The 21942-nt window shown below is 42.4% G+C and overlaps 2 protein-coding genes across 8 annotated transcripts in view; one reads left to right on the top strand and one right to left on the bottom strand.

The window, feature by feature from the left end:
• Nucleotides 1-9119, bottom strand: part of LOC110476365 (uncharacterized) — a 71413-nt gene extending 62294 nt beyond the window's left edge. For all 3 annotated transcript variants that reach the window (XR_014957992.1, XR_014957993.1, XM_085589911.1), the window contains exons 1-2: nt 8984-9119; nt 2276-2450 (exon numbers count right to left, since the gene is read on the bottom strand). The gene's annotated coding sequence lies outside the window, so the exon portion shown is untranslated. The remainder of the gene's footprint in view (nt 1-2275; nt 2451-8983) is intronic.
• On the top strand, nt 9092-21928 carry MEAK7 (MTOR associated protein MEAK7). 5 transcript variants are annotated; one of them, XM_021541243.4, is made up of 9 exons: nt 9092-9391; nt 9677-9733; nt 10860-11036; nt 13531-13761; nt 14228-14372; nt 15005-15445; nt 16658-16776; nt 17600-17779; nt 18782-21928. In XM_021541243.4, the coding sequence occupies exons 1-9, from the start codon at nt 9095-9097 to the stop codon at nt 18914-18916; spliced, it is 1782 nt and encodes a 593-aa protein (XP_021396918.2). In that variant the 5' UTR covers nt 9092-9094; the 3' UTR covers nt 18917-21928. The 5 variants fall into 5 exon arrangements, with proteins under 5 accessions (XP_021396918.2, XP_085446022.1, XP_085446021.1 ...); XM_085589896.1 differs by having other exon boundaries at nt 9235-9391; nt 9677-9742; XM_085589895.1 differs by having other exon boundaries at nt 9235-9391; nt 9635-9742.
• The last annotated feature ends 14 nt before the right edge of the window (nt 21929-21942 follow it).

Here is a 21942-nt window from a genome sequence, read left to right as displayed (position 1 = left end):
GAGCAATTACTAACCCACTTCAGCCATAGAATAGCAGCAGCTGTCTATCTTAATTTTTTCTTGGAAATGTTAAAAGTGCAAAATCCACTGGAAAGCTCCTTGCAGAGCAGCTGTGGATTATTTATGGTGCCTTTACTAGCCATGGTCTCAAATGCACTGTTCCACATTGAAGGAATATGCCTTAGCCATGAGTGATCTGTGAAACAGACAGCCCCAGCAGTTCAGTACTGAAAACAGGATGTCTTGAGGGAAAAAATAGAGCTGGTGAGAGTGTATTTCAAATAATAAAGTGCATTCAGTACTAATTAACTGTAAAGTGACAATATGAACAGACTGGCTGGATCCTCTTTGTCTGGTTATTTTGCTGTGTGCCAACACAGAGCTATTCAGGGATACCAGAGCAGTTTGTTAAGTACGTGACTGGGTGGTATATGACTAAAATTTCCTGGAATTACATATGCTATTGACTTTTCATGTACAAAAAATCTGACTCAAACTTGTGCTAGGTTAGCAGTGCCATTCTTCTCATGCATTTCTCACTTGCGTTTCAAAAAACTGGCTGAAGTTTCTGGTTTCAAGCCTGCAGATTTTCCTCCAAGACAACCATTTTGTTTGCCCCTTGCAGGGCTACTGGAAGGGAACAGCAACTCTTCCCCACCCGAGATGAAATAAGGGGAAGAAATAGTCTCAAAAATCAGACCTGTTGTCATGGAAACCAGAACAAGGATTTTTGAGGCCAAAATGGATGCATTTATAAATCAGAGATGAGGAAAATCCCACCCTTTTATAAAAATACGTTAAGTGGAAAATGTCTTTATCATAGGATGTCAGATATTTACTAACTCAACAAATGCTGCAGTGTAAAGCAGTATGTGAGTAATTTTTTTTTCTATAATACAATATGATCTCATCAGCACCAGTGGTTCATGCATTTGAGAGAAAGGCAGTAGTAGCCATAGAAACAGCCTGCTCTTCCTGAGTGGCAGAAGGCATCGTGTGACACCCACTTTTGGTGGTGGCCTCACACTCTGCCAGATTTGTGGCTGCTTTTGAGTGTGAGGGGTTTTTTGATGCACCTCAAGCCACTTGAGCCAGTTTTATTCTGTTCAGCTTCACAGCTCGGCACTGCTTCTGAGAGGAGGGACCTAAGGGAGGGAGATTCTTTCCCCAGGATGGGAATAAAGCGTGGCTCCAGGGGTGCTTGTAGAAACAATGCTGTTATTTTTCCTTGCTGTGTTGTTAGAAAGCATGTTGCTACAGCACTGCAATAAAATCAGGGCCATTACACCATGTACTCTTTCAGTATTTGTGTGGACAGATGTACAAGTGAACAACAAACCTGCCTGAGGCCATAGAGCAAGACAAGGACAGACCTTGGGGGGAGAAAAAAAAAGGTTTTTTTCATTTTTCAATCTCAATCATTTACATAAAGCATTTCACCATTTCACCTTCTTCCACCACCTTGAATCTCCCCTTCCCCACATCAGCTGCCAGCATGGAGCCCCACCTAAAGGTAGAGCTTGGCTTGGACTCTGATCTCCTTGTGACATATTTTCTGTTTAGTGCTGGAAATTGCTGCTTTAAACTGCAACTTGAGCCCTGTCTGGGGACACACACTCTGAGTCACCTCCAGCAGCAGATGATTTGCAGACAGCCCTTCAAAGCTGCCCCAGCTCTCTGTTACTATCTCTCTCTCACTGCTACCTCACTCAGTTTAAAAGCACAGGTTATCCTCTTGCTTGTTTGCAATGCCTAATGAGGCCCAAGATGTAAAGAGCCAGACTGACCTTTAACAGCTCTTTGTACTGGGGAGAAGAGTTTTGCAGTTTAAGACTGCTTGTTGATAATGATGGTTTCACTCTCCTGTGATAAAGTGCAACTTGAAAACAGAAAACACAGAGAAAGCTGCTGTGTTCTGCTCTGGAGAGCATCTGTGGGGGACACATCTTCCACACGTGTTTTATGACAGCACTGGAGTACCCACATGTGGAATAAACAGAGATACAAGCAGTTTATTGCCCTAATTTTATCCCACAGCTCATGGCTCCAGCAGGCAGTGCTGCTGGATCACACAGGAAGCTGCTCCAGAACCAGGCTTTTATAGCCCAAAGTTTAGGAAAAAAACAACCTGGAACTTACTGGACCAATTTGGCAATGCTGAGATGTACAAGGACGTGACTGCATTCTATATATAGTGTATATATATACATACACCCCTGGGAAAGGCATGAGGCAGGAACAGCTTCCTCTCCCACACTTTAATCCGGTGTCTCACCTTTTCCTGGATACTCTTGGAGCAGAGATCCCAGCACTAAGCAGTCAGAAACAACTGGGTGCTCCCACAACCTGCACTGGTTTTGTTTTGGGCAATATCCATGCCATTGTGGGCTCTGGGTTGCTCTGTGAAAGGTAAACCAAAGGCTTTGGACTCCGAGAGACATGCTCCACACCTGGACAGAAATATGGGAAGCAGTCAAAAAGATGAGTTACAATGGAAAATAAACTGTGCTGCACAAACAAGAACAAACAAAGAATGAATAGCTCAAATCCAGCCCAGGTGGAAGGGAAGAAGCTGTATGGGAAAAGGAGCTGCAAGTAACAAAGTAGGGCAATGACACTTGTACAAACCCCTGAAACTGCAAGAAATTTATTTGTTTACTCAATGGCTCTTGACATCACAAGCCAGGATCATGTTTCCATCACTTATTTTCAAAACTTAAGGGTTTTCCATACAACAGAGGACAAAACACTAGTTTCTTGTTACATGGTGGGTGTCAATAGCGCACAGTGCCAAGAAACACAGCTGCCCTGCTGAAAAAGTCTTCCCTCACAAATCTAGGATGTTTCAAGGGGTTTTCTCCCACTGTTTGGAGAAAGAGTTTGCATGCATTAAAAGAGGTGAACAGGAGGGAAAATGAGTTCAGGAATGTTACCAGAACTTTCCCATCTCACAAACATGTTTTTGTTAGCCACACAGAGTGCTCTGAAACTGTTTGATGTTTTTCACTGTTTCCACCTCATTGTTTCTGATGGCGGTAGCACTTCCAGGGTTTGGGGTCGGCAGACCAAACACTCCGACCCCAAGGACACGATTGTGATAACACCCTGTGAGGTGATCCACGCTCACAAACAGAACAAAAAGTCTGGGCCAGTGTTACTGTGTGTAGTGCTGCCCACAGTACAACTGAAAGAGATGGAATTGAGCTGTGTTCTGAGGAAATGAGACCTTCTGTTTCCATCTGCAGCAAAAGGATCCTCTGCTTTCTGTCCTGCAGTACGATATATGGAAACAGCTAAAGTTATATATTTTCTATGGAAGATTTCCTCATTGGCAAAAATACCCTCAATAAATTCTAAAATTCCTTCATAGAAAGCAGACTGTAAATAAAAAAAAAAAAAACACAAAATTAAACCAATCAGACAACAAAAAAGAAGCAAACCCAAAGACTGTTGATACTCAGAATCCTACCATTTGACTCCTTTACTCAGTTACAGGCTTATTGTACTCTACAGTTTTCACTAAACACAGATTACAAACCTTTGCAAACAAAACAAAAGAGTTGGGTAATGCAGTAAGTAATCTGGAATTTAATTCAAACTAGGCCTAGGCTAAGCAGAAAATTAACAAAAGGGGCCGTATAGGGTTTCTCAGCATCAGAGGTTGCATATTTGGTGGAAAGGGTTCTCTTGTTAAGTATTGTTTGCCTTGTTGAATTGGCTGTGATTTATATTAATGTTATCCCACCTGTAAGTACATTTTCTAAAATATTGCATGTTCTAATCTCTACCGATAATCACAGAACAAGAGAACGGTTCGGAGGTGACCTTAAATATCACCTAGTTCCAACCCCAATAATCAGATTAACCAGTTCACTGCTCCCCTTCTCCTTTTATAGAAGAGTTGCTTACCAGAAGGCAGAAGGGTTTGTAAAGGGAAGTACAAAGACTTGCAAAACCCAGAACTTCCTTTGTGACTACCTAAGGACTCAGTTCGGGTGAGAATCAGACTTTCTTTTACCCTAATATGGCAATCCCACAAAAACCTGATGACAAATCAGGTGAGAAGCTGTGGAGTTACAGCTCCTACAGGCAGAGCTGAACAAAGGGCATCAGGGGTAGGTTTGGACTATACCTTTTAAAGTCAAAGAAATTTTGTGATGAGGTCACCCTACAGATGATCAGTGGGGCTGGGCCTCCCACTAATTTCATCAAGTAACATTATTGCAGGATTTCACCGGCAGATGGCTTGTGAAACTTCATGTGCCCATCAAGACAGGAAACACTGAGCCTAATGGCATTAAAAGAGTTGAAATGACTTTTGTGCTCAGACCCTAAAACATGGAAGGGGGTTTTTAGAATTTAACTCTTTTAACTCCAATGTAACCTCTTTTGCAAAGGCCAGAGTTCTGCAGAATAATGTAACTGAAATGTTGAGTAAAATATTTGGGAAGTGAAAAGCATCAGCCGTGTCTCCTCCACGTGACATAACAGCAGAGCTTATCTACACTCCAGGCTGCAAGAGGCTCGGAACTGAACGGCTTATTTTGACCTCTAGGCCCAATCTCCCTTTCCCAGGAGGTGAACATAGCCCCAAAATACCCTGCTGAAAAGTGTCTCTGGTGTGATATCACCATTTTTGGAGTATTCAGATGCCTGTGGCTGAGCAGGCTGGAGTCTGTTCATTGCATGTGTGAATGCAGCTAATTATAAGCTCTCTGGAGCAGAAATCCTGTCTCTGTCTGCACAGTCCTTGGCACAGCAGGGTCCCTTTCTCAGCTGGCCTTCAGTGAGAACTCAGTTTGAGGTATGAATCATATCAAAGGTGAATCAGAACGATTCTGAGTCACTGACAGCAGAGAGTAACAACTTTAACATATGTATACAAGACTAATGAGGTGCAAAATTTCTCTGTTCCAACTCAAGAGAGGAGAAAAAAATAATTTTAAAGAAACTAAAAGATAACTGAGGTAAACCAGATGTGCTTGATATAAACACCGGGCAGCAACTGGCAGAACAAGAGGACACAGCCTCAGCTACGTCAGGGAAGGTTTAGGTTGGATATCAGGAAAAAAATTTTCACTGAAAGAATAATAAAATACTGGAATTGTCTTCCTAGGGAGGTGGTGGAATCACCATCTCTGGATATGTTTAAAAAAAGACTGGACGTGGCACTTGGTGCTATAGCCTAGTTGAGGTGTTAGGGCATAGGTTGGACTTGATGATCTTAGAGGTCTCTTCCAACTGCGTTATTCTGTGATTCTGTGTGTGTGTAAACGCACAGCTGCTTAGCTCATCATTTATATTCTATTTTGTTATCTTGAGATAATTTATTTTAACTAAAGAAGACTTACCTGAACTGAGAGACTCGAGATGAAATGAGGATTACCTGGAACTAAGGTCATCTAAATTTTCTGTGGTCTTGGCAAACTAATAAAACCAAATCTACTCCATTTTATTAAAGTCAAAAGTATATAGTCTTTTAAAGAAAGTTTTGTGGTTTTGGTTTTTTCACTCTGCAATTAAACACATGTCTAACACCAGTTCACAAAATTAGTCACAATTGTTTATAGAACCTTTTTGTATGTTTCCTTTTTTTTTTTTTCTAACACCAGTATATTCAGACATTCTCTAAGAATGTCCTTAAAAGGCATCTTAGTGTATTCTCTCTTTCTGACTGGCAGAAGCAAAGCAGTCGAGACACTTCACCAGCTCTGCTGAGTAGCTGAAAATACACAAGAGGAAGTGACGACTCATTAAAGGAGAGCTGCGAACTGCTGCCCTTATGCACCAGGTTTCCAGCTTGACTTTTTACACTCTCGGTGCAAAAAAACCAGTTGAAAAGGTGGTTAGCCTCTGACCTGGAAATTCCCTCGCAGCGGGAGCATAATCTGTGCGATTTAGTGTGAGTATCTTGTGGCTGTAAGAGCTGGTTACCCTGCAGTTTACAGCCTAATGTCACAGGCAAGTGACAAAACTCCATCCAGGAGCAGCAGGAAGCTCGGGTTAGATTGATGGCAGGGCAAACAAACCCACAGCTCACAGTCAGCTCTGTCACAAACGGCCAAGGCTTGAGAGGATAAATTTGAGCTAAGCCAGGCCAGTAGCTTTCAGCAGCTTTTGACTGATTCTGAGCTCAGTAGCTGGAGAAAAAGGGTATTGAAATAATAATTTCTTTGTGAAGATGATACTGGTCAATCAGAATTAGCTGGCTGGTTGTCAGTCTTAGTGCAAGGTCAGTAAGCCTAGAATCTCAAATATTGTATTTCCAGACTGAAAAGAGGTCCTACAGAAATAGATAAAAAATGAAACACAAAAATAAAACAAACAAATGTAAAAATCCAATTGCATGTGAAGCAATATATCCACAGAAACACTAACCTTTAAAAATAAATTAAAGAAGAAAAAGTTAACTTGAATGAAAAAAAGTTTTTCTCATTATGCATGTTTCACTCTTCTCCTTGGGCATCAGCTGGAAGTTCATGAACACTGATGGGAAACAAACACACTGGAATTTTTCCAGGACCTGGAAGGAAGGATTTCCACCAAGAACCGAGTTTTACCCTCACAGTATTTACGTAGAGTTGTTAGGAAAGGGATGAACTAATTTATTACACCAGGTTTTACTTCTAACACACGGTGTGTAAACGGGGGAATCCAAAACTGCTCGGAGCGGTGCTGAAGCCCGCAGCGTGAGGAACTTCCTAAACATGCGATGCCATCGTGTGGGCAAAGACATCTCCAGCAGTTTCCAGAGGAATGTCATTGAATCCTGGGCTGTTTCGAGCTGTTTTAAAATGGTCATCTCGACCCTGCTACGGGCAGGGACACCATCCACTAGCCCAGGTTATATTCACATCATATGAACATGCCATTAATTCCTTCATTTTTACTTGCTATGTCCTGACGCTGCTGACAGAAGCTGGGTAAGTCCTGTGCCTCTCGTGGTGATCAAAGAGAAGCTGAAACAGCATCCACCCTGGAATTCTGGTCAATCTGTTTCTACGTCTGAGCCAGCAACAGGAAGACTATTCGTCAGGATTTTATGAAATTTTGAATCCATGAAGGTTACAAAAAAATACCCCACAATTCAAAAGTGTGGTTTAACTTTATCAAGATTTTTACTCATTCTTGAAAAAGAGCAGTGAGGCTCTGCTATGGTTAATACAGACAGAATCACAGATTGGGTTGTATTGGAAAGGACTTTAAAGCTCATCTCATTCCAACCCCTGACATGGGCAAGGACACCTTCCACTAGCCCAGGATGCCCTGAGCCTAATCCAACCTGATCTTGAAAATTTCCAGGAATGGGACATTAGTAACTTCTCTGGGAAACTATTTTTTTCCCCTAAATTATCTTATTTTGTACATTTCTGCTTTTTGTTGAAAACACTGATCAGACTATCATTCAAAGTTAAATGCCAAAGCTGTTAACCTGTTCCATGGTACCTTGTTGCAGGAACACTCACAACACCAGATTTATGTGAATTTGCCCATCTCCCCCCATCTGGAAGAAGTAGGCTTCACACTGAGCTCAGGCTGCAAGAAAATCAACCATAGTCACACAAAGCATGGGCAAAAATGGTGTTACTGCTCTGAATGTGAACGCCTTGGTATGTTGCAGGAACCAAACCCTGGAGCTGAAAGAACAAGGAGAATAATGCAAATGGGATGAAAATTTGCCTGGAAAAAAAAAATTAAAAAAGTGAATTGTGGGACCAGACTTTTGCAACCACTGAGGTTATAATTTTTCTACCAAGTCTTCACATGTCTGACTGAAGGCATGGCCAGTCCCTGTGACCTTGCATTTGTCCCTTAGCCCATGTACAGCGTTTTTACCTCTCAAGCTCACAGCAGCCTGCTTTTTCCAGTCAGGAGGAGACAGAAATGGAACCTATTCATTGAGAAATTGTTGTGCTTTCCCTCCACTCCTCACTGCCATTGAAATTCACCAGAGCCTGAGCGTTTACCCTGACAGTGACCCGTGTGTGTGTATTTACTACACACAGGCACACCCAGCTTTTCCCTTCCCAAAGGCTGTTTCCAGCACAGATCAGGGCCAGCAGCACCTTCTCCCGCAGACCTTTCTGGGACCTTCCCAGGATACTTTTTGGTGAAGCTTTTTGAAACACCTCAGCACAGAGCACCTCACTCCTGACAGGAACTGCGAAGGCTCGTTGCTGTGCCCCAGCTACAACTCTGAATTTTTACTGTTTTTAAAACGCGTTTTAGGGCCAGGAAGGCTGAGGGAAAAGGGATGCCTCAGGAAGAAGGGAGGATTTCTGGAAAAGCAAAGTTTCCTCAGGGAAAAGGGATGCCTCAGGAAGAAAGGTCTCCTCAAGGAGGGTTTCTGGAAACGCAGGGTGTCCTCAAGAAAAGCGCTCCTGGAAACGGTCTCCTCAGGGAAAAGGGATGCTCTGGAAAAGCAGGGTCTCTTCAGGGAAAAGGGATGCCTCAGGAAGAAAGGTCTCTCAAGGAGGAGGGTTTCTGGAAAAACAGGGTCTCCTCAGGGAAGAGGTTTTCCTGGAAAAGCAGGGTCTGCTCAGGGAAGAGGGCTCCTGGAAAAGCAGGGTCTCCTCAAGGAGAAGGCTTTCCTGGAAAAGCAGGGTTTCCTCAGGGAGGTTTTCCTGGAAAAGCAGGGTTTCCTCAGGGAGGTTTTCCTGGAAAAATAGGGTTTCCTCAGGGAGGGCGGTTCCCTAAAGGAAAATCTCTCTAGGGAAAATGGTCCCCTCAAAGTGGAGCCTTTCCTCAAGGTGGAGGTTTCCCCCAAAAAGGATGGAAGGGTCCGGTCAAAAAGGAGGGTTTCCTCAGGGAGAAGCCTTCCCTTAGAGGGAAGGGTCCCCTGGAGGCTGAGGAAGCCGTGATGGAGGCGGCTGGCCGCGCTCTCCTGCCGCCCGGAGCTCCTCCTCACCGCCTCCGCTGCGGCACCGCCCGCCTGTCCCCTCCGCACCGCGGGGACAACACCGCCGCTCCTCGCTTCCCCTACCTTCCTCCACGCCTTCCTCCACTCCCTCCATCCCTTCCTTGCTTGCCTCGCTCCGCCCGTCCCTCCCCGTGGCCGAGGGCCGGCCCCGCGCTCCGCCCCGGCCGTGCGCGCATGGCGCCGGCCGGGCCGGGGCCGCTGTCACAGCGCGGGGCCATCGGGGCTACCGAGGGCCGGTGCCGCAGCCCGGGGCCATCGGGGTTACCGAGGGCCGGTGCCGCAGCCCGGGGCCATCGGGGGTTACCGAGGGCCGGTGCCGCAGCCCGGGGCCCATCGGGGCTACCGAGGGCCGGTGCCGCAGCCCGGGGCCATCGGGGGTTACCGAGGGCCGGTGCCGCAGCCCGGGGCCCATCGGGGTTACCGAGGGCCGGTGCCGCAGCCCGGGCCCATCGGGGCCGGCCCGCCCTGCCGGTAAGCGAGGGGCGGGCGGGGGCTCGCCCCAGCCTCCGCCTCATGACGGGATGGGCCGGGGAGCTGCTGCCGAGCTGGGCTTGAAATGAACCTTTCAAGGTGTATTGTTGAATATTATTCCTTGAAGTAAACCTTTCAGGGTTTATTGTTGAATATTATTCTTTGAAATAAAGCTTTGATGGACCCCGGTTCTCCAGCGGTTCTCTGTTTAAATTAACAACGTCTCCACGGTCTGTCTTCTAGGTTACAGTGGTTTCCATTCACCTTTCCGTGTTTCTTCCTCAGGCAAGCAAGGATTTAGGCCTGACGGTGAAGCAGCCACAACCCGGCCTTTTGTCTACGGTAAACAAAGTTAAGGACAGAAATTCTGCATTGGGCTCAAGAGAGGCGCTGTTGGGTTGCGCGATGGGCTCGCCTACAAAAGAGAAGTGTCAGGAAGGACAGGGAATTTGCAGGAAAAATCCCTGCAAAATGATGTTTTTGTTCCATATCTGATATTTTTCATTTTGTCACCCCAGGTTTGTGTCTTCCCCAGACATGTGGGAAGGCTGTTGGCAGTGGTGGCTGTCACTGGGGTCATGGTGGGATTTGGGGTTTCAGGCGTGTTCGGTCTGTGCTGTGCTGCTCCAGAAGGGCAGAGCACATGGCCCAGACAACTCTAAAAATTAATCTGTCTGGATGGCCCAGACAGCACTAAAAATTAATCTGTAATGCAGGTGAATCTTGGGACATTGATAGAAATAGTTAAACTACTCAAAGTGTAAAACAGACAAACCCCAGACCAACCCCCCACTGCCAGCTTTAGTTCTGTGGGTACCAACTCCCAATGATTGATTGATTGGTTTTGTATAAATCTGTGTGTTTTAATGGGTCTTGAGTTGTGTTCCTAAATGTTTTTGTCCCTTTGTTTCAAATTATTTTTATAGTGTGTCCATGAAAAAACCCCCTCTCGTGTGATTTTTCAGAGACTTTGCAGTGATGATGTTTTAGTGCCACATCATATTGGCAAACTTAGGTTCAGTCTATTAATGCACCAGAAAGGTGCAGCATAATCTGTCATAACTAATCCATTATCAGGCTTTTCCCTTCATATTAAGGATGTGTTCCAGCTGTCAAACTCACGGTCACTTTGTGTAAAACTAATTTTCCTGTTAGATCATATTGGTTTTTCCATTTGATAGAGGCTTGACTGAGGTTGGCATTGGTGGCCAGGGTAGTTTCAGCCAAGAGCTGTCAGACTGTCAGCTTTTAAAGCACAGTTACTATTCACAGATATTCTCCAGGTTCATTAAGCCTTGGTGAATACAGAGACTAAACAGTACTTTTAATAATTTCCTGTAAGATTACTAATTTGCTCTTCTTGTAAAGCTTGCACTGCTGTTAGTCTGTTTGATGTGTCTTTTGTGGCCCTTGCGATATCTTTCTGTGTTTAATGTTTCTTTTGATTTTTTTTTTCTCTTTGCTTCAGGTTGAAAAGATGGGGAATGCTGAAAGCAATGCCTATCAGAATCACCTTTCCAGATTTCTTCCTGAGGAGCAGTCTGACATTGATGGACTCTTCGATACCTTATCAGGATCCAGTGGCTCATCTGGAGCAAAAAATGCCAAAGCTGCAAAGAAAACTGTGACTCTGGCAGCACTACAGGCAAGACAGTCTGTTATTCATGATATATCTGGGTGGAATGCATTGAACAGAGTTCCAGAAATAAACTATAAAGATGTGGTGGTTTTAAATTGCTAATCTCAATTTAATTTTTCATATTTTGGGGCAAGATGGTTATTTGACTTTTTCTTGCAGTTTAACCAAAGTAGTGACTTTCAGGTTTGTGGTTATCTCTTAAATTGCACTTTTGGATCAATTTTCAGCTTTCCTAATTTTGAAGTAAGTTAGGGTGTATGGAAATATTTTCACAGAGACCTGAAAAATGGGAAGAATATTTTTACCTCTGGAGTCTATGGTGTGGGATCATTTAGAGATTGTCTTGAGAAGCTGTCACAAAGTCAGTTTTTATTTGGTTGTGCCTGTCTCCCTTGACATATCAGTGTCTCTAATCTCTTCACTTGTACTAAAAGGAGAGAATTAAATTTGACTTGATTAAGCCATGGCTTGCTGTTTTAGCTAATTAACATGCATGATGATTCTGATTAACTTTGCATTCATTTTCTAATCAAGAAAAGAGAAAAATGAGTCATTGGGATCCTTAATAACTTCAGCTAGTCAGGAACTAAATGGCCAAATGAATGTAGTGGTAAAGTGCAGTTTGATATATATTACAGAGATAATGGAGTCAAATTAAAACTCATTGAAAGCAGCAGGTTATTTTAAGGTGTTCAGCAATGCCTGTGCATACAGACCAGCTTCAGCCTTCCTGCAGCCTGGCTGTTTGTGAGCTGTCACCAGTTTTTGGAACACCAAGTTTGGAAATGATGTTCCTGCTGCCTGGTTTTTCAGCACTAGTTCATCCATCGTCCTTGGTGCCAGTTAATTGTTTGGGACCTGGCAGAAGTTTTTTCTAGGTTTACCCCAGATCAGTGTGATTTTTGATGAACATTTGCCTTTTCCCTTCCTGCCTTTTTGTTTACCAGCTTAAATTAAAATCTTTTGGAAGACTTCCTGTAGGTGCAAGGAGAATGGCAGTGGTATTTCTGCCTTGTAGGTGACAATGCTCATGACCTGGACTGAGATGTGACAGATTTGATCCAACAATAATCTGGTACCACTGGTGAGGCCCCAAGCATCTGGGCTAGGACAGCACTGCATATCTTGGGAAACAAGTGGAGCAGGAACCTCTTGATAATTTCATGAAGCCTTTTTAAAACAGGAGTTCTAAGCTGTCAGAGGTGTGAGTTAGATGGTTATTAAGGATTCCTTTTTTACACACCTATTTTTTTGCACCCTAGGCCCTCTCTTTGAAATAGCTAAAAATGAAACATCCCAGTGAAGTGGTGGGATTAGGTAGGGAGTAGGTAATTCAGCAGTGTGAAGTAAAAAGAATTCAGCAGTGTGGAGTATAATGTTTTAGTTGTGTCCCCTGCTGCCTCTCCCACTTCAGGATTTTCAGAAAGCCTCTCAAAGACAGCTGTACCCCCTGTGAGCATCCCTCCCTCGCTGTGGAGCACTCTGATGGGAAAGGCTGTGGCTGCTCTTCCTGCTGCTGCTGGAATCAATGGGAGCTGTAGCACTGACGTCAGTGCAAGCAGCACAGAGCTCAGGATGTTGGATCTCTCATGCCCAGCAACAGCCATTTACAGCAAATAGGAGCAGCCCAGGTGGCTTCCCAAGAGTGGAATCAGCAATAGCAGCTCCCCTGAGTGGAGCTGCAGTTGGGCTTTTAGGCACGTGGGGCTCCACTGATTTCAGCATAGTCCCCACTGAGCTACACCCTGTGTGGAAGAGTCAAATCAGGTCTTCAGCACACCTCTGTGCACAGTGAGGACACGGGGTAATCACGTCCTCCTCTGTCATGTACTCGAGATGATTTATTTTTAAACTGTGTAATTAACTTGAACGCTCTGAAAGTTGAATCCAGAGTCAGATCTTTCCCACAGAGCTGTGATAAGTGATGATATATTACAGCTAGATTTCAACTCAAAAGGGCCAAGCATGCAATCCAGATGAGTAAGTGCTGATTTTGACTCTCTTAACACCAGGGATGCTTTTTAAAAATCAGGTGATCTGTGCTTCAATTAGCTGCTATGCAGGGGGAAATTTTCCAGGATTGTTTCTGCACATGCATGTGGGGTTAAACACTACCTTGAGGCCAAAACTGAGATATTGAAAACACTCCACTTTGTTTTGAAGTGAGCTGCACTGTTGAAAGCAGAATTAAAACACAATTTTGAATGTTTTGCTGGCAGAGCTGTAAACCTTTGCACCAGAGTTATCACCCAGAAGCCCTTTGCTAATATCCTATTAAGACTTTACAGTGTTGATTTTTCTGAAGCCCGTGGTGCTTCTTGAAAAACAGTACCAACCTAAATCACTAAAAAAAAATCGCTATAAAAATAGAGATTTTTAGCAGTTCTCTGACAAAAATTTATTTCTGATACTACATACTGCATGTCAGCACAGATAAACTGGAACACATGAGTTATTCTTCATTTGTAAAACTTGCTCTTTGCTGTTTCTCTCACTGCAGGCACACACCCGGGAGCCCCTGCCACAGCCAATGACGGCTCGTTTGTACAATGGAATGAAAAGCATTGACCTGCCTGGCAAATCGTCCGGGCTCAGTGAACAGATTGCTAAGGAGCAGTTTGTAATTTTTATGTCAAATCTCTTGAAAGGGAATGCAGATGAGAAGATTAGCATAATAATGAGAATGATCGACAAGACCGGAGGGCCTCTGAAGGGCAAACAAATCCGAGAGGTAAACAAGCAGTTAAAGTGTGTTGGGAGGGACCGTAAGAGAGCAGGGCTATAGTTAAGAGCCAGCAAGGGCTGTGATGTGGCTGGTGCTTCAGGGAACTGAGAAAAATGCTTTCTAGAGCTTTAGTTGCAGGATCATCTGTGTAGCTTTTGAGATGTCACAGAACAGTAATTCACTAGCAGCTCCTACACTGCAAAACTTGACCTTTCCTTCCCTCTTTCATTCCCTATTTTATGGAGGTGCTTTGTGAAGTGACATGTATGAAATGTCTTGAAAAAGGATCCTTTTCTCGGCCTATGACACTGAAATAGCATTTCTGTAGTTCCTGACTTGTCATGGCAAGAGATGTTTCTGGCTTTGGGATTACAGCGTCACTACTGCTTGACTTTATCTTCAGACAGTCCTTTGAAACTCTTGGAAATTTCACTTAAGAAATACCAAAATGGTGATGTTTTAATCTTTTAAGTTCACAGAGGATCTGATCACATCTGTAGTCCATGTACTGAGCTACAGGAAGGAGCTGAAAGGTTGGAGTTTGGAGAACACGAGGGATTCTTCAAGTGGTGTCAAAGCTTTGGCTTCTGAGCTGCTCTCGGAATTGAAGCTTCCAGGTAAGCAGCCCTGATTCAGCTTATCCCAGAGCTTGTGTAATCAGTGATCTCATGAGAATTTCTCTCTTTATGTCTCATCTTTGAATTTTAAGGGCAAGACCAAAATTTCAAACCTAGAGCTTAGAAAATGACATTGGAATTTTATTTATTTAACCTTACCATCTTTCTCCCCTAAATTGGGGTGAGATTTGATCTGAAGTCTTAGTTTGTCATGGAGCATGTCTATTTTACAAATACCTAACTTGCAAATGATAGGAATGGGCATCTAAATAATATTTATTTAAATAAAATTTCTCATGCATTTTTGACGATGTCCTTTTATAAAGCATAGATGTATCTTTTCACTGTTGTAATAACAGATTTTGCTGTCTTGTAAAGAACACTTCATGAGTTGTAACTTGAAGTCTGTGTTTCTAAATCATGACAGCCCAGCCAGGCAAAGCATGCCACAGGTAGAGGTTTCTCAGTTCTATGGTTGCATTTGTTTAATGTAGTTGACACTTTACTGTTCCAGGCTCCTCTCATATGTGGTTTTCTGTACATTACAATAATGTTTATGTTTACACTTAAAAATCACCTGATTACTTTCCATATGGGGAGACTTACTTGTCCCTTCATGTCTTATTCTTTAGATGGGACAAAACCTGTGGGTTCTCAGCTGCTGGAGGCAAATTTTGACCAAAGTGTGATTGAGGATTGGGTGTACCGAGTTCCCCAGATCTCAGTTTTCCTCAGTGTTGTCATCAGGCAAGGCCTCCACGTCCTGCATTCCCTCCCAGACCAAACCAACGACATCCTCAACCTGGTTCCTCACTGCAAAGGCATCAAAGGAAGAGGAGTTGTCAGTCTCTTTGACATCCCAGCCATCATCTACATCAACTCCCACCTGCCTGCAGAGATGCAGCACAAGTGGCAGCTTTTATTTTCCTCCAGGCTCCACGGGGAAAGCTTCTCACAGCTGTGTGCCCACATAGTGAACAAAGGGCCTTGCCTAGTGATCATAAGGGACTTGGATGGTTTCCTCTTTGGTGGGTTTGCATCTCACTCCTGGGAGGTGAAGCCACAATTTCAAGGTAAAACTCATTTTCTTGCTTTACTATCTTTGGTAATTTCCCTGGTTTTTGTACAGGTACAAGAATCCTGTCCCTTTAATGGGCACTGGCCCTTTAATGACAAAAAGTGTTTCCTACACTTCTAAGTGAATTGCTCTGTGGCAAAAAATAACACTACTTTAAAAATAATATAAAACACATGCAAAGTTATTCTTAGCATGGCAGTCAGGCATGTTGCTGATTAATCTTTATAGCTTGTTATTTGATAGGACTTTTAAAATTGCAGGACTTACTGACCACAGAAGGAGTTTTCAGGGAAATCTATCAAGCCGTGTAGCTGCTTAGGTTGAAAATTAAATGAAAATGAATGAAGTAGAGCACAGATGATGAATTAGTGTCTGAATAATTTGTCCACAGGATGGCAGTCCTCCATCAGGAACACCTGAGCCTCCTCTTGCCGTTTGTACACTGTCTTTGTTCCCCTTCTAAAATCCAGCAGCCAGAGGATTCTTTGGACAAGCTAAACTTCTTGTTCCCTTAAAATTTTGAGGGAGAAGAGAGGGTTTTTGAAGAACTCTTTGGAAAGAATGTTTGTGATGGATATGTGAAGAAAAAAACATGGGCTATGGGTATTTGGTGTTGCTGGGAATCCTCACTCTGGCTACATTAGAAACTCAATTCATGTTCTAAATGAGTATTTGAAATCTACCACTTCAGACAGTTGGTAATATATTATTTTACACTTGATTACACATCGCTTTACTTGTATTTTTCCCTTATAGAGAGACATACAAAGTCTACAGGGCAAGCACACCATAGGTACCTCTGAATCCTGAACTGAGCATTGTGAAAATTACTCTAAATCTTTGACACTGAGCTGATTTATCTATCAGTGTAGTCAGAACCAGGGATGTCTGCATTCAGTTTGTACAGATCTGTCAGCTGGCCAGTTTTAGATGATATAATGCAGTCTGGTAGGTGACATAGTGACATAATGTCCTAGTGGTGCTTCTGACTGCCCTTGATCACAGCCTGTAATTGCATTGATTTTTGTGACTGCACAGAGTTCACTTAAAATAAAAAGTAGATCTAAATCTTGATGGGAGATGAACTGGCTTTCTGAGATGGCAGCTGCTGTCTTTGAATTTCATCTTAAATTATTTTTTCTAATCTATATGTAGACAAGTTATTGCTTCATCTCTTGTCTGACCTGAGATGCTTCTCTATTTGCAGGTGACAACAGATGCTTTCTGTTTTCTGTTTTCCCCACTCTGGCTGTGTACACATACACAGGGTACAATGAGCACTACATGTATTTAAACCATGGCCAGCAGACTATGCCAAATGGACTTGTGAGTATTCACAAATGATGATTAGAATTTGTATTTGTGGCTGATGTTTGGAAGTGTTTTCTGTTTTTTTTTTTTTTTCTTTCTGAGAGCAAATTTATTTCAATTGTTATTCTCTGAGGAAATTTGCATGCCTGAAGCAGCACAAAACAGTGATCTGTGTAACTGATGATTCTTCCACTGGCTGCTCTCCCTGCCACAGCAACTGCTTTTGGAATTACGGAGGAGAAAGCCCAGCAGGATGAGAGTGCAGACATTGCAAGTAGCTGCTGCTGCTGCTGTGTGATGACAGTGGCAGGAGCTACTCCTACTCAAATTCACAAATGAGCTCTCCAGATGCAGAGGAGTTTCTACAGAGCTACAACACACCACTTGTGAAATGCTTTACAGTTTTGGAGCATTATGTGCCCATAAATTTGGGAATTGCAGCAGGCTGGAATTAATTTGCTCAAGAAAAAGTGAACAACATCAAATTGGACATTATTGGTTTCTCTAGATACGTTCCTAAATGGAAAGGAGGCAGCAAACCCGAGCACTGCCACTCTCTTTGAAATTGAACTTTTAGTAGTCAATAAACAAAAGCCAGGAGCTTAATTTCTGGCACAAGTCATAGATATTTGTATTCTGTGAAGCACAGAGGTAGGGCGTATTACTCAGGTAAACTTTTAGTATTCAGAAATAGCAGATGTGGGTATCTCCTTTTTTAACTTACCTTTTTAAAGTGTGGCATAAATACTGACCACAGCAGCTTACTCTCAGGTTTCCTAACTTTCCCAGCCTGTTTTCCCTGTGCAGGATGTGTTTCATGTGCTGGCTTTCTCCACAGGGTATGGGGGGACAGCATGGCTACTTTGGGCTCTGGATAGACAGTGACTACGGGAAGGGCCACAGCAAAGCCAAACCTCGCTGCACCACCTACAACAGCCCCCAGCTGTCAGCCAAAGAGGATTTTACACTGGATGCCTTGGAAGTTTGGGCAGTGGGAGACACCCCTGAGAGTGCAGGGGTAGGTGAAATTGTGAATTGAATCTGTGAAATTGTGTGCTGGTTGGAACAGAAGATGTGAATGCAAAGCTCACAGTTGAAGTTTTCTGTTTAAACACTGTCTTTGATTGTACTGAATAATATTTTCTTTACCTGGCCCTGTGATGCCATGTGTTTTATAGGACCAAATAGCAAAACTCTAGTGGAATTATTGAGGTTGCCAACAAGAAAGAACATCAGGAGCCATGAGGTAATAGAGTCAGAATAGCAGTATTTTGAATTTCAAAAGGCCTTTTCGATATTGAGGAATATCCTCCAGGAGGAACCTCCTTAGAGGGACTCAGTAAAACCCAGAGTTTCTAAAAGCACTGGAAATTCTCAAGTCTAAGCTGTAGTTCAAGAAGAGACCCAAAATCTTTCTTTATCAGTAACTAAATTTACTATTGTTTTACCATAAATTTGTGTGAATAGGTTTATGCCAGTCTTTCTGCACTTGGTTTATTTTTGGGAATGAGTAGGAGCCCTCTCTCCAGTCTCCTCTATCCCTGCAATTTATTCTCTCATTAAACTGTCTGTTTAGTCTGTACAGTTTGGTGGGGTTTTAAAAATGATTTCTTTTCAATTTTTACTTCTTGTCATACTAAATTAATGTACCCTGACTGGACACATAGCTCTTAAGTAGAAGCAGAACTGTTGACAGAAATTGTTGAATTGTAACTGGATCTCTTTAAAACCTCACATCAGCACATCAGACTGAGGTGGGGTTAACCAGGATGTCCTGGATCCTTATAACCTGAATAAACTTGAAATATCTCACTGCCATCTTAGGAAAAGTTTATGGCTATTTTATGTAGGTGCAGCAGTAAAAATCATTTGATGTAGTTGTGAATTTTGAGATTGGGAATACATCTTCTCCGTTGTGCCAAGCTTGCAGACCACATCACTTACAGACGTCTGAGTGTGTCCCTTCCCTGTAGCCTGATGTTGACATTTTAAATTGACTGTATTTTATTTTGTTTTGAAGAGAAAAGGTAAGAAGAGTATCCTGGATGTGGATCCTCAGGCTCAGGCCTTGCTGGAAATGGCTGGGAAAAGCCGTCAGAGCGAAGGTCTGCGGGAGCCCATGGAAGAGGAAGAAGGTGATGATGATGAGAACTAAAGGAGCCACAGAAACATGTAAAAACTTCACTTTTATTTGCTTCAAGTGGTGATGATGTTCCTTGGACAAGATATTTTTTCCTTTTTTTTTTCCCCTTGAATGTACCTAATTGTCTGGGACAAAGCTTAAGCCTTGTGCTTGTGTAATATTTAGGTCTAAAGCACTATTCTGCCTGAAGCGTTTTGTTTGGGGAGGGCAGAAAAATTACCTGGGGACAAAATCATTAGGCATGGCTGAGCTCCAGCTGAATATGAATCTGCTTTCATTCCCCATAGATCATGTCTGCACACTGAATTAAAAGCAGCAGAACTTATTGACAGTATGGCTTTCTGTCCTGGAGAATTGATATGTACATAGTTATATGTACATATAAAGCCTGGTTAAGGCACTGATTAAAGCTCTTATACCTCAACTGCACATATTTATTTGCATGCAATGAAATTAGTTAGCAAAGCTTACAAACTGTAACAATGTCTTACACTGGTGAACATAGAATAGTCCACATGATGACATGTGAAGGGTGCTATAAGTTTGCATTGCTACAGTTAAAGCATTAAATTTCAAGCTTCCTAAGTCAGATTTTCAGTGATTCCATGTGAGCTGTAGGATGTTACACAACAACAAGTTGTATAGTACTACACTATCCCTGGTGCATCTCACTTCATCTGTTTCTGCAGAAACTTGTCTGTTGCTTTTTAAACTTAGACCAGAATCATTGGAGCCATATTTATCCTAAAAATACCTCCAGCAGAATTCTCTAGAGAAGGTACATTCTTTAGAAGCCTCATGAGTCTGGAGTAAAAGATCAGGCTGTAAAAAAGGTTGAGTAAGAAGCAGCCATACTTAATTGAGAACAGGATCTAGAGATACCTTGTGAAAGAAATAAAAAACAGGGTTATATCTGTAAAATGTTTAAAGAAGATTGCTGTACACTTTATTTCCACATAATGAATCATTACTCTGTTGTGGAAAACTGTAAAATGTCGTTGTTGGGGTTTGTGCTCTCTTTTGTGACTGTTCACCAATTTTGTCAGGTCTCTTATACTCAGAACTACTTCTTGCATAAGTTCCCATCTCTCAGTAATTATTAGTTTTAACTTGCTAATTCTAAGTGTAATTAATTTGTCAAAAAGAACCCTGATTTCTACCAGGGGCTGCAATTTCTAACTCGGCAATGAGTGTTTGGTTATCAGTGTCTCTGATTGTCAGTCTTCCTTCTCCTGAGGAAAAGGGCTGTGTCCAGTCCCGGCATGTCTTCTTTGCAGCTTAGAGAAAAACAATAGAATTATATAATTTCTGCTCATGTGGCCTTCCTTCAAATTATTTTCCTTGGTGTTTTCTTGTATGAGATTTTTTCCCCCACCTGTTTTTCATAGGGAGCCAGATTTGAATATTCTGAACAATCTGCACTTGTGCCTTAAATTAGATCTCCTTTTATAAATTATATTAAACATTAATTTAGCCTTGAAAGGAGAGCATGAAGAAATCACTCCAGCCAGGTATCCTAGGACTCAACTGTGTGTTTTGTGGAGTACCTGAGCTAATGCTTGGGGCATTTATGTGCTGTTTGTTCCAGTACAGAAAGGGCTGTGAAAAGCCTGGGAGAATTCCTTTTATGTTGTATTTGCTTAGAGAAACCAGATAGTCTTGTAACACAGAGAAAAAAATAAGCATCAGAATAATTGCACTGATACTTTTGTATAGTTTTCTTCTCTATATATATAAATAATATTAAAAATATTAAATTTTACAATGTAAGAAGTAGTAAGTACATGATGTTGTCTATGAGTGTGGTGATAGCAGCTTTTGTTTGAACATTCTCAAACTCCCACCATGAGTCTCAGAGGTCATTTTCACTGAGCAGTGACTAAGCCTATTAAACACTCCCATGTAGGTGGCACACAGGATGAGACAGTTGAATTTCTGCAATTAAACATAAAATAAACTGCTAGGCTTTATTTTCCTCCCATTACAAGACAGAAGCTTGTTTTTGAGAACTGAAACCACCTGCAAGGGTATAAAAAAATTTTACAAAGCTACTCTCCACCAAAAATGTTTCAGTGGCCAAGTTTTCTTTGATTTTTAGTGAGTATCAGTATAGCTATTTCTTTCTAGATTATGAATCCAAAATATAATCCTATTTGAACTTCTTCTTGTGACTATCAGCATAGCACTGTGACCTCTGAAATTGTAGTTTTTTGACAAGTTTGTGTCTGAGACTCTTCATTTGAAGATGTTAAGCTGGGACAAGAAGAAAACTGACACTGGCACTTCAGCAAATGTCTCAGTGAAGCATTATTTACTAGGACACTACTGATCCAACCAGCAGATAGGATTATTCCAAACTGTTCTTCAAAAAATGGGCTTGGGAAAGACTCCGTTTTTATTTTAACCTGAACCTAATTTTTAAGACATCTGGGCTTCATGCTCATGAACCTCAAAATGTCCAGAAAGCTTTTGTCAGCAGTGGGCATAGCTGTGATCTGAACAGCTCCGTTCCTTTTGTGCATTTTTGGCCCAGCTGCAAAGCCCAGATCTCTACTCTGTTCCTGACTCAACAGAGATGTTGAGCCCAACATCTGTGCTCTGGTCCTGCTCCTGTTCCTGCTTTTTATTCTCAGGCTGTCTGGAAGTGAGTCCCTTTCCCATTAAATCCATCCACTGCTGAGTGTTGGGTCTGATCAGCCTTCCCTTCTCCTGTCAGTCACACAGGTACAAAACCTGACAGCTGAGGGTTGGCACTTCAGCTCCCTGCTCTGTTTGGCAGCTCCCCGGAGTTTCCTTGAAAGTCTTGTTGAGTCAAGCTTGCATATCTGGGAACCCACAAACACTACAGATGGAAGGAAAATAAATGTTTCAAAGCAGGTCTTTTCCACTCTTCTAATGAAACATTTAAGGACATGTCTCAATCATGAGTCTCACTCAGATACTTGTCAGTAACATTTTAAAATGTAGATTTTATTAATAAAAATTATTTTGATTTAAATAAATAAAATTTCAGTTTATGCACAATAGATTTTTCTGTA

Source organism: Lonchura striata, chromosome 11 (genome assembly GCF_050655825.1).
Source record: "Lonchura striata isolate lonStrDom1 chromosome 11, ASM5065582v1, whole genome shotgun sequence".
Taxonomy (NCBI): Eukaryota; Metazoa; Chordata; class Aves; order Passeriformes; family Estrildidae; genus Lonchura; species Lonchura striata.
The sequence above is the reverse complement of the archived record's forward strand: the minus strand, read 5'-3'. Positions and strand labels throughout refer to the sequence as shown.